At 48.3% G+C, this 13,862-nt stretch overlaps 1 protein-coding gene across 1 annotated transcript; it reads left to right on the forward strand.

Annotated features, from left to right (window-relative positions):
• Window positions 1–41: 41 nt before the first annotated feature.
• On the forward strand, window positions 42–11,422 carry SMARCB1 (SWI/SNF related, matrix associated, actin dependent regulator of chromatin, subfamily b, member 1). The gene is made up of 10 exons (XM_066331182.1): window positions 42–219; window positions 2,010–2,121; window positions 2,759–2,788; window positions 3,282–3,411; window positions 4,001–4,138; window positions 4,826–4,953; window positions 5,440–5,606; window positions 6,036–6,226; window positions 9,977–10,108; window positions 11,051–11,422. Exons 1-10 carry the CDS (start codon window positions 127–129, stop codon window positions 11,088–11,090), a joined length of 1,161 nt encoding a protein of 386 aa, XP_066187279.1. The 5' UTR covers window positions 42–126; the 3' UTR covers window positions 11,091–11,422.
• Window positions 11,423–13,862: the final 2,440 nt, after the last annotated feature.

Here is a 13,862-nt window from a genome sequence, read left to right on the forward strand (position 1 = left end):
CCGCATGCGCGCAGCGGGCCCGCGCTAGGCCCGCTCCAGGCCCGCTGCAGGCCCGGCGCCGCCCGTTGTCGCCGCCGCCGCCGCCGGGCCGCGCTCCGGGCGCCGCCGCCCCCGCCCGCCGCCGCGATGATGATGATGGCGCTCAGCAAGACCTTCGGGCAGAAGCCCGTCAAGTTCCAGCTGGAGGAGGACGGCGAGTTCTACATGATCGGCTCCGAGGTGCGGCCCGGGCGGGACCCGGGCCCGGGCCCGGCCGGGGGATGCGGGGCCGGGCTGGGGGACACAGGGGCCGGGCTGGGGGACACAGGGGCCGGGCCGGGGGATGCGGGGTCGGGCCGGGGGATGCGGGGCCGGGCCGGGGGACACAGGGGCCGGGCCGGGGGATGCGGGGTCGGGCCGGGGGATGCGGGGCCGGGTTGGGGGACACAGGGGCCGGGCCGGGGGATGCGGGGTCGGGTTTGGCCATGCCGGCCGGGCCGGGCCGGGGGATGCGCGGTCGGGTTTGGCCATGCCGGGCCGGGCCGGGCCGAGGGATGCGGGAGGCTGCGCTCAGGGCGGGCAAGGGGCGGAGGAGAACCCCGGCGTGGGGGCAGCGGCCCTCCCCAGGTCCCTCGGCCGCGGTGGGCGCTGCCCCAGCCCCTCAGCCGGGCCGGGCCCGGGCGGCATCAGCGCTCCCTGAGGGCGGCCCCGGCACCCGCGCGGCATGTGGGGCCGGATCCGCGCCCGGCCGCGGCCCGAGGCCCCGCTCCCGATCACCGAGAGTTTCTGTACACAGTCCTTTGAGGGGTTCGGGTTATTTCACGTGCTGCGAGGCAGCGAATCCCACACCCGGGCCCTTGGGCTCGGGAACAGCACCAGAATGAGCCGGTGCAGCTCCTGCCTTGTGCAGAGCGTGGCCAGCAAACACCGGCGGGCAGTTTTAGCACCCCAGTGTCTGTGCCCACACGGTGTTGTCCCGTGCTGAAAGAGCCTCCCTGACGAAGAGCCTTATTGCATCGAGAAACACGGGCCCTTTAGCACCGGGGAAACAGTTGGAAACAGGAAAAAAAATGTTATAGCCCCCAGCTTGATACAGAAAAGGGACTATTGGCTAAGTTTAACTGCCAGCTCTATAGGCTGAGCAGGGACTAAGCACCCCTCACTCACGTGAAATGTAGAGTTTGAAAGCAAACTGTAACTGCAGTCAGCTGAGCTGTGAGATTGATACATGGAGAAGGAAAAGGGTTGTCTTTTTTATCTACCATTCATTTCTGTGTGTGGATGAGTACTGTAGAGTGAAAGATACAGTTAAAAACTGAGATGAAAAAAGAGTCTTCTCAAACAAGGAATAAAAGTCTTGTTGTGGGGCAGTCTGCCAGTGTCCTGTCAGTCTAAAGATTTGATTTCAGAGTCTAGAAATAGTTGTATTGTTCAGCAAGGCTTGCTTTAGCCTTCAGCACAGGTGAGGATCTTATGCCAGGAAGAACAGAACTGCTTTACAGATGGTAAGTAATTCTGAAGGAGGACTATTGGCAGGAATCACATTTTGATGTTCAAAGGGTTTAATACAAATACAAGTCTGTGGGCATTTGCTGTAGTCAAATAATGTCTAGATGACATGGACATTCAAAGTAAAATAATGTGTCAGCTGGGTATCTGGTTTAGTTATATTCTAGCTGAGCATTGCACATTGATGTGGAAACTGAAGTAAAGAAGGGTAGGTGGTTCAAAATACATGTGGATCAAATGAGTGTTTTCCTATTAAATTTCCTATTATCAGTGGATGGGAGGTTTTTTTGGATGTAGTGAAATAAGACAGCACCACTGAAATAAGTGCTGAGAAAAATTTTGTTTTCTGTATTGCCAGAAAAATCGCCGTGCTATTTGATGCCAAACACAGCACAAAACCCTAGCAAAAACACTCTCTTAAGAGGTCCTTCTTATCATTAAAAAGAGCTGAATTTCTTTGAGCTTGTGCTCAAACTCTCCTAACTGGAATACCAGGCCACATCTCCACTGTCTCCTTGCAGGTGGGGAACTACCTGCGCATGTTTCGGGGCTCCCTGTACAAGAGGTACCCCTCGCTCTGGAGGCGCCTGGCCACGGTGGAAGAGAGGAAGAAGATTGTGGCCTCTTCACACGGTGAGAAGATGAGTAAACACTCCCAGTAATGTTTATGGAAAACTTTGCCTTGAGAAACTGTTCCTGGCGATTCAGAAGCTTGTGCGCCTTGAGGGCTGTGTGAATCACTTCAGATTGCCCCAGTGATGGAGCAACGGTGGCACTGGTGGCTCCTGGCTCAGCCTGGCAGCAAATACCACCTGATCAAAAACGTTCTGAAATGGAAACATCCACCATGGAATTCCTGGGGTTGGCTACATTCATCACAAAGCAAAGCCACATCTCCAAATGAATACAATATTTCAGAAGAGAGTTTTTGTAAACTAAGAGGGGCGTCTTTGTCTCTTTTGTTAAATAGGCAGGAGTGCTGCCAGGATGCCCCACTGAAGATGTGCATCTTTGCTTAACTTTGCTTCTTGCAGGGACTGGATGTTTGTGCTTGCCAGAATTTGTGATGTGTTGCTACTGATGTGACTACAGGGACAATATTGGTATTGTTTTTTTGAGGGACTAATAGCAAGCAGTTAAATTTCTTAGCAGTATGACTTTTTGTATGTTCTGTGGACTAAACCATAATAAAAATAATGGTTTACTCTGGGCTTATGTCTCTTTCCTCCAAGTATCCTGCTGACCTCTTGCTTTTTTTTTTCCCCAACAGAAAATCAGCGGTCTCACAGTCCCCGAAGATGTAAGTCTCAAGTGTGTTACTCTTAGCTGTGCTAGAGGAAGAATGTCCACTGTGACCTTTGGTGCTATTGCAATAATATTAATGTCTAATCCTCTTCCTCTGATCTCTCCTTGTGGTCTCCCTAATTGTGCCTCCTGATCCCAGGCCTAACTCTTCTTTCTCAGACCCTTAGCAGGAGTCTCCAATGCAGATGGTCTCTCTCATTCAGCAAGAGCTGTGCTGAGGTTTCTCCCCCTTCCCCAAGTCTTAACAGCTTTTCTATCGATCATCTATAGAGATGCCTCTCTATTGCTGACCTTTCAGTCCTCTGAGGGTTGATTGTTTTCTGGGCCTTGTAGATATCTACAAGAGGCTGCAGCCCAGAGGACACTTGTATCTCTGTGTTAGTCCCTCCTGCAGTGACAGAGAGGGCTCGTCACTATGTAGCCTGTTCATGCTACAGTGCTCTGTAGCCCTTTGCCCTGTTAATTATTGGCATCTCTCCTGGTAATAGATCATGGCTATACAACATTAGCCACTAGCGTGACGCTGCTAAAGGCCTCTGAAGTGGAAGAGATCTTGGATGGAAATGATGAGAAGTACAAGGCAGTGTCTATCAGCACAGAACCTCCTACCTACCTCAGGTAACCAGCGCTGGTGAGGGCCAAGCTCAGAACAGAGCTGCTTGGAAGATGTCAGCTTGGGCAGGAAGCATGAGGAATTGCACAAGCCCAGGCCCTTGTGCTTTTTGCCAAGTCTGCATTAAGTATTTGCAGTGCTGGGCAAATGGGGATCTCCAGAGTGTAAGGATTGGGTTACTGCCCACATAAAACAGGAAGAAAAATCTAAGTGTTTGATGATACAACTTCTTTTGCAATTACTGCATTCCATCTGTAACAGATGTTTTACAGAACGCTCTCTGCGCATTCTGCCTTCTGGAGGCCTTGCTTTTCTCAGCAATCCTTTTGTAAAGTATGGACAGAAAATCCAAATATAAATCTAGTATTTATAAAGGTGCACCTGGATTCATATCTGATGGATGTTTGCAAGCTGGGGAATGGCCTTCTGAGAGGCTAGTGTGGAACACAAGTTCCTGGTGGAACAGTAATGTTGGTGGTTGCAGAATAAAACAGCAGGAGCTCATAATAGCACTTAAAAGTTTAAAATGACACCATTCCTTCAGCAGCAGCAGTGGTGCTGAGGGCCTGCAGGTTGACATTCAGTCTCTTTCAGAGAACAGAAGGCAAAGAGGAACAACCAGTGGGTGCCCACCCTGCCCAACAGCTCCCACCACCTGGACGCAGTGCCGTGCTCCACAACCATCAACAGGAACCGCATGGGCAGGGACAAGAAGAGAACATTCCCTCTGTGGTAAGACACTTTCCTGCCTATGGAAAGTGGGAGTAGTTACCAAATGTCATGCTGCCAGGGTAGTACTCATGAGTTCATGTAATGTTGTGATTCATCCCCAGCTGACAAAAGACCTACAGGTCATTAAGGTGGAGGTTCTTAGTTAAATTGTGTCTCTGGAGGCTCTGTGTTACAGTAGCCATCCATGGCTCAGAGCCTGAGGCTTTCCTTTTGTCAGGGAAATGGTTCATTCTTTTCCTGATGCGTTCCTTCTACTTCCTGCTGATTTGCTGAGCAGTTGTCATTTGAGAAACCTCTTTGTGAAGACCCTCTTTGTGAGGGTCTTTGTTGCAGACGCTCTTTCTGAAGGACAGGCTGCTTCTCATTGACATGTACCGGCAACTTTGATCTAGTTTATTTAGTGGAAAGCACCGCTGAAGCTCATGACTGATGTTTTTTCCATTATGAAACTTAAGGCAACCAAGATAAAACTTCCTTGTTTTGTTGGCAGGAATGTGTTCTGATAGATGTAATAAAAGGTGATAAACTGGTATTAGTTGCCAGAGCCCTGTAAGCTTGCATTGAGGAGTCTGTCTGTAGACAGATTGGGGAATTGGAGTGTGCGGATTGCTTCCAGCAAATGTTGCCTTCCCTCTATGGATGCCAGATGTCTCATTGCTTATACTGTGTTGTTGCTCTCCACTGTAGCTTTGATGACCATGACCCAGCAGTGATCCATGAGAATGCATCCCAGCCAGAGGTTCTGGTTCCAATCAGGCTTGATATGGAAATTGATGGGCAGAAACTCCGAGATGCATTTACGTGGAACATGAATGGTATGTAACAAGGAGAGTTTCCTGAGGCTGGAGAGATAAAGTTGTCTCCATCACCAAATGTCCTTGCCCCATACAGACAAAGCTTTAAAGTCCCACTTTGGACTGTATTTAGTGCTTGCATTCTTAGCAAATGCTCTGCCACATGGGTTGTCATTCCTGGACACATGTAGTCTGAAGAGTTTAACCGGCAGATTTTCCTGAGCCAGTTCATCAGCTCAGGGGTCTGAGGGTACTCTGTTAGCTGAGGTTAATGGCTGTGGCTTCTGTGCACACTGTCTGGATACCATGGAGCAGGTAAAGGAGGGTGTAGGCCCCTGTAGCAGTGTGTCTGCCCTTACAGACCTGGTAAAAACACCCTCTTAAAAGCAAAAGGTAATGTATTTAGGATTCCCTTTGTTGCCTCACCCTGTGGGATTCTCTGTGTTTGTAAGTGGCAGACATTAATTTTCAAGGAAGCTTACAGTGTTCATTCTTGTTCTGTAACAGAAAAGCTGATGACTCCAGAAATGTTCTCTGAGATTCTTTGTGATGACCTGGATTTGAATCCTCTGACGTTTGTCCCTGCTATTGCCTCTGCCATCCGACAGCAGATCGAGTCGTACCCGACTGACAGCATCCTAGAGGATCAGTCAGACCAACGAGTTATTATTAAGGTAATGCAGGAAGGCAGTAGAGTGAGAGCTGGGCCATTTGGGTTTCTCTAGTTATGTTATAGGGTACTAAGAGTACAAAAGCTTCCCTTGGAGCAAAGGAGCTCTTAATTCCAATCAGATTCCCTTTTGTCCTTTGTATTGAGAACAGAACCAAGGTGACAGATGATTAAACATCCATGTGCCCAGCCTCTGAGATGATGAAATAGTTCAGTTAAAGCACTGCTATCTTCCTTTGGAAGAGCTGAACCTTGGTGAGCAATGCTGAGTTGTCTTCTTGCTACTGAAATTAAGAGTTCAGTTAAGGAACTGTGCAGATGAACTAGGAGTTAGTGCTCTCTTCTCTTCAGCTTCTTCCTCGTCACTTCAATTACTTTCGACAAACCTTTGTGCAAGTGGAAACAAATAACCTGTTTCTTCCCTTGTCTCCAGCTGAACATCCACGTAGGAAACATCTCCCTTGTAGACCAGTTTGAGTGGGACATGTCAGAGAAGGAGAACTCCCCAGAGAAGTTTGCCTTGAAGCTGTGCTCAGAGCTGGGCCTGGGCGGGGAGTTTGTCACCACTATTGCGTACAGCATCCGGGGACAGCTGAGCTGGCACCAGAAGACCTATGCCTTCAGGTACTGACCTGCCACCTCCTTGTCTGCCTCTGGGCTGTGTTTGTGCTCCATGGGCATTTGCATCAGTGGATCTTAAAACAGCTGACCTGATGCAGAAGGTTTTGTTTGAAGTTAGTCCTTATAGCTTGCACCCATTCTGTTCATCTTACCAATTTTTTGTGCATGTGCCTAAATATTGTTTCCTGTTGGGTCTAATACATTTCAGGACCCAATATTGATGAAATGTTAGCTTCTGCTGACAGAATTAATTAACAGGGATAGTCCCTCTTCTAATGTAAGGTCATGATGAGCCCCAGAAACATTTTTTGTTTTGTTGGCTTTGCCTAACTTGGGCCATCCACTGTTTCAAGCTTTGGTTTTTGATCTTGGACTGATGAAAACTGTACCTCTCTACCCAGGCTGATGTTAGAGGTGGGTTGATCATAGGCCCTTCTCACAGCTGGAATACAGCGTTGTAAGGTTTGGTTAGTCAGCTTTGTAATTTGTCTCCTAAATGGTTTCCAGTTGTGCTGTGCAGCATTCTGTGGTGAGTTCCTGCACTGATGTTATCCACAGCACAGTGCTGAGTCTGCAGCTCTACCAGTCCTTTAATGTACACTCTGAGGTTTTGTGACCTCAGGTCATAGTGACAGTCAAGGAAGTTTAAGAGTTCAGCAAATGCTGTATTTGCAGAGGAGGGAATGGTACTGTTGCCACCAGTTTTGTAGGGGTCAATTCAAGGAAGCAGCACAGGGAAACGTGCCTGGCTCTGTCCTACCTCAGGCAGAGGGCAGGGAGTAGTTGGAGTGGGCGTAAGCAAAGAGGAGCTGGAGACTGTGGGGAGGCTGGCTACTGCTGGGGAGCTCTGCTCCATCTTCCTGCTCCATCTGAAGGTTTACTGTCTGGTCAGCCTTCTGTGAGAGACACTTGATTTGCTCTGGCCTAGTTGCTCTTGCACTGGTCTCATTCTGTTTCCTCTGGGTACAGTTTTTATCCTGCCAGTCTTTCACAGCAACTGCCTGGTTTGGAAGTGATCCCCAGAGTGATTCATATTAGAAAATGGAAAGGGACCCTTTAGCACATGTGAATTAAACTGTGAGTTAAATTGTTAGATGCTGTGTCCATCCTGCTGATGTCCCATGGAAGGTGGTTTCTACCTTTCCCTCCACTACCTTGGATTGATACTTGCAGTTTTGGCTTGGGACTACATCCAGCAACACCACCACCAAAGCAGTGGGTGGGCATTCCTGAGAAGTGATGAGAACTTGCAGGGTGTTGGATGAGAACCTGATCCATGCTGTGCTGCAGCACTGTCTGCATGGTGGCCTCCAGGGACATGTCTGTCCCTCCTTCCTGTGCACTCCGTGTACTGCAGATATCCAAGAAAGTAATCCGTGTGTGTGTTGACTCTTGGGAGTGATAGTGGGGTTCATTTCTCCCTTTGCTTCTGCTCAGTCACTGGAACATGCAGCAAGTAAAGTTTTAGTCAGTACTGCCCAGACTCACACTATTCTCTCTAAAAACATATTTTGGGCCGTGGTACTTCCTGTACGTGGGTGCTTCCTGTTAGGGGCAGTTCAAACAGGCACATTTCAGGCTTTCTTTAGACTGTGGCGGTATTGCAGGAGGGAGAACAAAAAACTAAAAAAGGAACCCCAACAGAACAAAGTACATAGACATGAGCTGTTCAGAAAGAAAAAAACACCTAATTGAAACCTCGTTTTTTTGTCATAGTACAAACATGTCCTCCTCTTCCCTTTTTTCTTCTAGCAAAGGAGTACTTTTGAAACCTTACAGTGATTAATGATATTTGGGTTCTGTGGTTGGTTAGTTCCTGAATTTCCAAACCACAGGAGTGGTGGTTGCTCCAGCATCATTCCATTGATGTAAGAAAAGGGTCTGCTTTAGATGTATCGAAAGAACCTTAATATCTCAAGGGACTGGGGGTTTGAGAAGTCATGTGCCTCTTAATCATCTGAGGGAGAGGTGAAACTGTCTTGTAGTTGATGAAAGCCAGGGCACTTTTTTCAGCTGAGCTGCTCTGTGCAAAACAGGGAAAGCCTGAAGCCCAGTGGATGGGCAGGACTGGAGGCAGATGCTGCCTGGGGGATTTTCAGTGTGTGCTGTGATGTTCCCTGCTGCATGCTGAGTGTTTCTGGTGGCAGCACACAGCACCTCAGCCAGTTTTGCCTTTGAGACCAGAGTGATGGCACAGGTTCTCCCACACACCAAACCCACGTGCCTGAGGAGTCACCTTTCCAAAAGATGACATCTCCCTGCTTTGTTGGCGTGCCCCTGACACCACTGCCAGAGGCCAGGAGCCTGAGCAGAGGCAGTGCCTGGCTCTTGTGGGATGCCTGCAGCTGACAGTGCCTTTCAGCCATTCTGGCAGCAGCACTTTCCTCCTCATCAGGAAAAGCAGTGGAGGAGGAGTTGAGTTCCTGTAGAGGTGGGGAGATGAGGAAGGATTTTTCAGTTTCTCTCTGATTCTTTGCTAAAGAAATGCAGTCTCTGAGTTGCCTTGCAGTTAGGTTATGCATGAGTCCAGCTTTCCATCCCCCATTTAATTCAGTGAATGCTCAGTGTTATAGTGAGGTAGAGATCATGCTCTCACTTACAAAACCCCAGCTGATATCTGATTTTGCCTGGAATGTGTGACATTCTAGGACTAAGCTGAAATTCCTGGGTTTGAGTGTTGTTTAGTGGATGTCAGCAGTACTGGGAGTAGATTTAATTAAAGCTTCCTCCTTGGATCAGATACCAAAGGCTCTGGATTAATTTTTCATGGTAGCATTACTTTGAAGACTTGTTATTTTAGATGATTAGCTTTGATGCAGATGTTGCATGTTCCCATGATGATTAGCATTTGAGTTCTTTCCTGAGGGAACGAGAAGGCTGCCTGTGAGTGCTGAAATCCTGTGTAGGGGTGCACATCCCTGGGGAGGGGGCCGGATGTGTGTGCACACCTGTCCCAGGGCTCCTCTCACACACACACTTCTGCAGCTCAGGCTGAGCCACTTTTGAGAATTCAAGGCAAACATTTACATTCCGAGGCTCCTCTATATTTATGCTGGGCTTCCGGCTCCACTGTCAATATTTGGGAAACTACTCTTGGTCAATTCCTGTTGACTTTTACTGAAAAGCAGCTAGTGAAGCAGTAAATATTTTTGTGCATGTGATAATACAGCTGGTCAGGGCAGAGGAATCTCTGAGGAACAGATCTTGCGATTTGGGGCACAGCCTGGTGTTTCGTTAGCCACAGCTTCTGGTCGCAGCAGCAGGTCCTAAAAGACTGCTCTTCCTAATGTCAGGCTCCCAAGAAAGGCAGACTTTGCCAGGGAAGAGCTGTCAGGGGTGTGCTAGGCAAACTACAGCTAGGAGGTCAGAGCTGCAGAACAGCAGGGACAGGGAGCCCTGGGGACAGTCCCAGGGCTGCACTGGGAGAAGTGCTCCCAGGGCTAATGGACTGGGATGAGCTGTGCCTTTGGGGGTTGAACCCTGCCAGCCAGGGAAGTAACAGTCTGTTTGGGAAAGAATTTCAGGTCCAGCACTAATCCCTCTCCAGTGGTGGCTGGAGATGGGTGTAGCTGCTTTCCAGAAACTTGAGGTTCCACGAGGGTGTGACCAGGAGCCTGTGGTGAACTCGAGAGAACCAGGCTGTGCTAAGTGGGGCAGAGAAGGAATGCTGAGGCCTGAGACACTGTAGATGATGCTGGTGAGGTGGGGCAGTGCTCTGGGCCCACTGATGGTTTGTTGCCCTGTGCCCTGCAGCGAGAACCCCCTGCCCACCGTGGAGATCGCCATCCGCAACACGGGGGACGCTGACCAGTGGTGCCCTCTCCTGGAAACCCTCACGGATGCTGAGATGGAGAAGAAGATCAGAGACCAGGACAGAAACACAAGGTACTGCCGCTCCTTTGGACACTTCTCTTGGCCTGTCCCTTGACTGAAGTTCCAAGCTTTGATGTTTATCTTTCCCTACTGAGAGCCAACTGGCAGGATGTCAGCCTTGCTGACAACAGAAACTTCAGCTTCAGGGTGTTCAACTGTTACCACCTTCCTCCACAAACACTGAAATGTCTACTTTACCATCTCCTGCTTGCAGCAGTTTCCTTTTTATTTTAACCCTTTTTTTTTTTTTTTTTTTTTTTTTCCTTGGGCTCTTTTCTTGTCCAGGGGAGTTGTTTGTATAGGAAGGCATGAATCAAATATATTGGAGTTTCATGCACTGTCATGCTCCCTTAGAATCCTGCCACAAAACTTCCTTCTGTGTAGTGTAAAGTTCAGTTTGATGTAGCAATGGGCAAGCTCCCAGCTCTAGCCTAACTGATGCCAACCTGTTTGCCAGCACAGGGAGCACTGTGTGGTTCCAGGAGCAGCTCTGCACACCAGAGACCTGCTAAGTGATGTTCGACAAGCAGTTGAGAGTTTGCATTTGCTTGATGAAATTCTTTCTGACACATATAAATGAATAGCTAGTATCTCTCCAAAAGATACATTGTGGAAACAGTAAATAAACTGGCTCAGCTCTTTCCCAGGATATTTTTTTAGCTGCCAATTAACAGTAGCACAGTCATTTTGTATATCAGCTATGGCTGACTGCAGAGTTTACAGTAGCAGTTGGTTCAATCCAAGTTAATAAGCAGAAGTGCTCTAACAGCTGTTAGTAGTGTCTTTGCCTTATCAACGGGCATACTCAGGTGACTGAGGAGTTCTGTCTAGGAGTAAACCTGTCTACAAAGCTGACAAAGCTGTGGCAGCCTCCCCAGAAGCATTGGTTGTGCTTCCAAGGCCTCCCATGACTGTAACATGCACTTACTGTAGTTCTCTCTCTCTCTCCCTCAGGCGCATGAGACGTTTGGCCAACACTGCTCCAGCCTGGTAACCTTCCTGTTGTGACACTGGTGCTCTTCCTACAGACTTTATCCCTACTCCTCTCCCCAAATGGATCTAGAATTGGCAGGGGTCTTTCTGTCTCTGAAGGGGACACACATTCCACTTGCCACGAGTTCCCAGTACTGCTGACTTCTGCCCCCACCCCCTCCAGCCAAAGCCACGTACCCAGAGCGCTGCGTGGGCAGCGTGACCTCACTGAGACCTGTGGCAGGTGTTGGAGCCCTTATTTACCTGTGTGTGCACAGTGTAAAGATTCTTTTGTATAGGTGCAACATGCACTGTTAGGACAACTTTTTAAATAAAAGGAATGCATACAACGTAGGTTGAGTTCAGTAAGTTTGAAGGAGCAGTGAGTCTCACCATGTTTTGTGCTACTCTGGTAACTGAGCAGTCCCAGGGCCTAATATTAATGCTTTTGGGTGTAGTGCTGAACACTGACATGCATTCAGTGTTCCTGGGTGCTTTACTTCAACAGGTGAAACAGCCCAAAACCTTTTGGTACAAGGGGAAAGTGAGAAAGAAGACTTAGAACTAGATGCAGCAAACAGTTCTCTAAGGATTGGTCTGTTACCAGATTTGGCACAGTCTGTAATGAACTTGGGGCAATATTCAGCTGCTTTACTCAACAAGGTAGAACAGTTTAGCTGAAATCACAGACTTAAGAGCCATTTCTGTCAGATGTCAGCCTGGTGTGTGGTGAGCCCTGTGGTTTTTTGTGAAGACTGTGTCTGGAAAACAGCACAGTGTCTGCACTGGTACAGCAGGTAAAGCCTCCAGTCACTGGGACTGAAGCTTCTGTGCAGCCAGTGCCTTTGCTGTGGTCACTGTCAGCACACAGCACTGCCAGCTGCAGTGCACAGAGCACTCAGAGCAGAGCCCTTGGCACTGCAGTGTCAGGACTTTGCAACCCCAGAAACAACCTGTCTTTCTCTAGGGAGTTTAAAAACCAAAATCCATTGAAGTGAGTTTTAGAGAAAAACCCAAGTGTGCTTACAAACTAATTAGAATCTGTCTTGCCCCATCTCTTTGATAGAGTTCCTACCATTCACTGCCAGAACTGATGAGTGTTGCAAGCAAGGCAGATTTTGCTGGCAGCCTGACAGTTACATTCAGGCCTTTATGATAAAGCCATAGGTTTTATGATCCTTGCTGATCCACCCACCCTGCTAGCACAGTCAAAAAACACTTTCTGGCCTTAATTTATCATGTTTAGACTTGAGTAATAACAGAGATAGTTCTGATTCCTGGGTGGGAGGGAACTTTTTCCAGCTGTTAGTCTGCAGAAGTGAAAAACTTGCAATCTAGTGATAATATTATTCAGTCTTATCCTAGGCTCCTGTACCAGAGTGGTACTCCATGCATTACTTTGTTGAGGTTGAAAGGTTATTTGAGCAAGTAAGACAAAACCTGGGATGCTGCTGCATCTTAGCCTCCCATGTAAAACATATTTTGGCTCATGGACATAAAAACTCCAAGCCTTCTTGAGAACACTTCAGCCTTCCTTTGTTATAGGACCAGGGACTTCTCCCAGCAGCCTCTTCAGGGAATTCAAATACGTGTGAAACTGCTGTAGCCTTAAATCAGCATCTGTGGTGCAGTTTAATTGCTGTGAACTTTTTGATTACTAATCCTCAAGTTCACCATGAGGTACAGGCACACAAGGACTGCAGCACCTCTGCTTCTCAAGGCCAGAGAGGCTGTACAAATTGTCCCTGAAAGCAGGGACAAAGCAGGACAGTCGAGGGACCAAGTCCAGAAAATGGGAACTTCATCCAGCTTTCTTTATCCAGCATTAGGACTACTGGGGAACAGCCAGGAGCAGCTTTCTTGCTCTACAATCACAATTCCTTGGGTTAATCTGGTACCCTACCTAAAAGCATAGCCCAACTTTTACATTTCAAAGCCCCATCTGAGACAATTTAAAGCAGAACATCTGCAGACTTCAAAGACAAACTCCTCCTAGGGACTGAAACCCCAGCTCTGTTATCATTAGGGCATGAGCAAAGCCCCCAGCAAGTTCTTGTTGCTTAGCCTTCGTACTACTGAACAAATCACCACCTGTACAGGCCTCTCATCCTCTTTGTAGAGGGAAACAAGTGCAGGAAAAGAGCTCATTCAAATCAGGTTTGATTTTTGTTAGTGTTGTATTGGAAGAGCACAGGGGAGGGGGAGTTGGTGTGTGTGGGGGGTTTGTGTGTGTGCCTAATCAGGTGCTGGTTACTCACATTTCATAGTTTGGTGGTGGTCTGCAAGTTTGAGCAGCCAGCCCTGTTAGGAGTGAGCTGTTGTAAGAGCCAGTGTGTGCAGACTGGAAGGCTTTGAGGGCAGGTACAACAGTGTGTGCTGCATTAGCAAGAATGATCAGATCCATTTCGTGCAGGTGTCAGGGTAGGGATGAGCTTGTTTAGTTTTCCCCTGAAACTCAGATGTTTAAGTTTCAGAACTAAAAAATTCAACAAGAGTGGAGTTACACTGCAGGTGCAGACAGTCTTTATTACCAGTGTCAAGTGCTGCTTCCAGCCACTGGATCAAGTGTCCAGCTCAGTCCCTTTGTCCTTTCCCAGGCACCCCTTTATCCAGTTAGACATCCCCACACTCCTTCTCATGATCTGCAGCCCTGCTGAGAGGAGAGGGAAAGGACATCTTCCAGCTAGCTTGAACTTTGCTTTGCCCACCAGAAGAGGAAATCCCAAACCTGGCAGTTTTGAGCAAATTCCTGATGAATTGCTGCCTCTGCCCCTGGCAGAAATGGACACACAAC

The sequence above is a fragment of the Sylvia atricapilla genome, chromosome 17 (genome assembly GCF_009819655.1).
Source record: "Sylvia atricapilla isolate bSylAtr1 chromosome 17, bSylAtr1.pri, whole genome shotgun sequence".
Classification (NCBI taxonomy): Eukaryota; Metazoa; Chordata; class Aves; order Passeriformes; family Sylviidae; genus Sylvia; species Sylvia atricapilla.

Bases quoted from the DNA above. Each gene is read 5' to 3' on its own strand.
- SMARCB1 (XM_066331182.1), top strand. From the start codon at position 127: ATGATGATGATGGCGCTCAGCAAGACCTTCGGGCAGAAGCCCGTCAAG. The intron at 3,412-4,000 runs GTAACCAGCGCT...AGTCTCTTTCAG, and splicing joins GAACCTCCTACCTACCTCAG to AGAACAGAAGGCAAAGAGGA. The intron at 4,139-4,825 runs GTAAGACACTTT...TCTCCACTGTAG, and splicing joins AAGAGAACATTCCCTCTGTG to CTTTGATGACCATGACCCAG.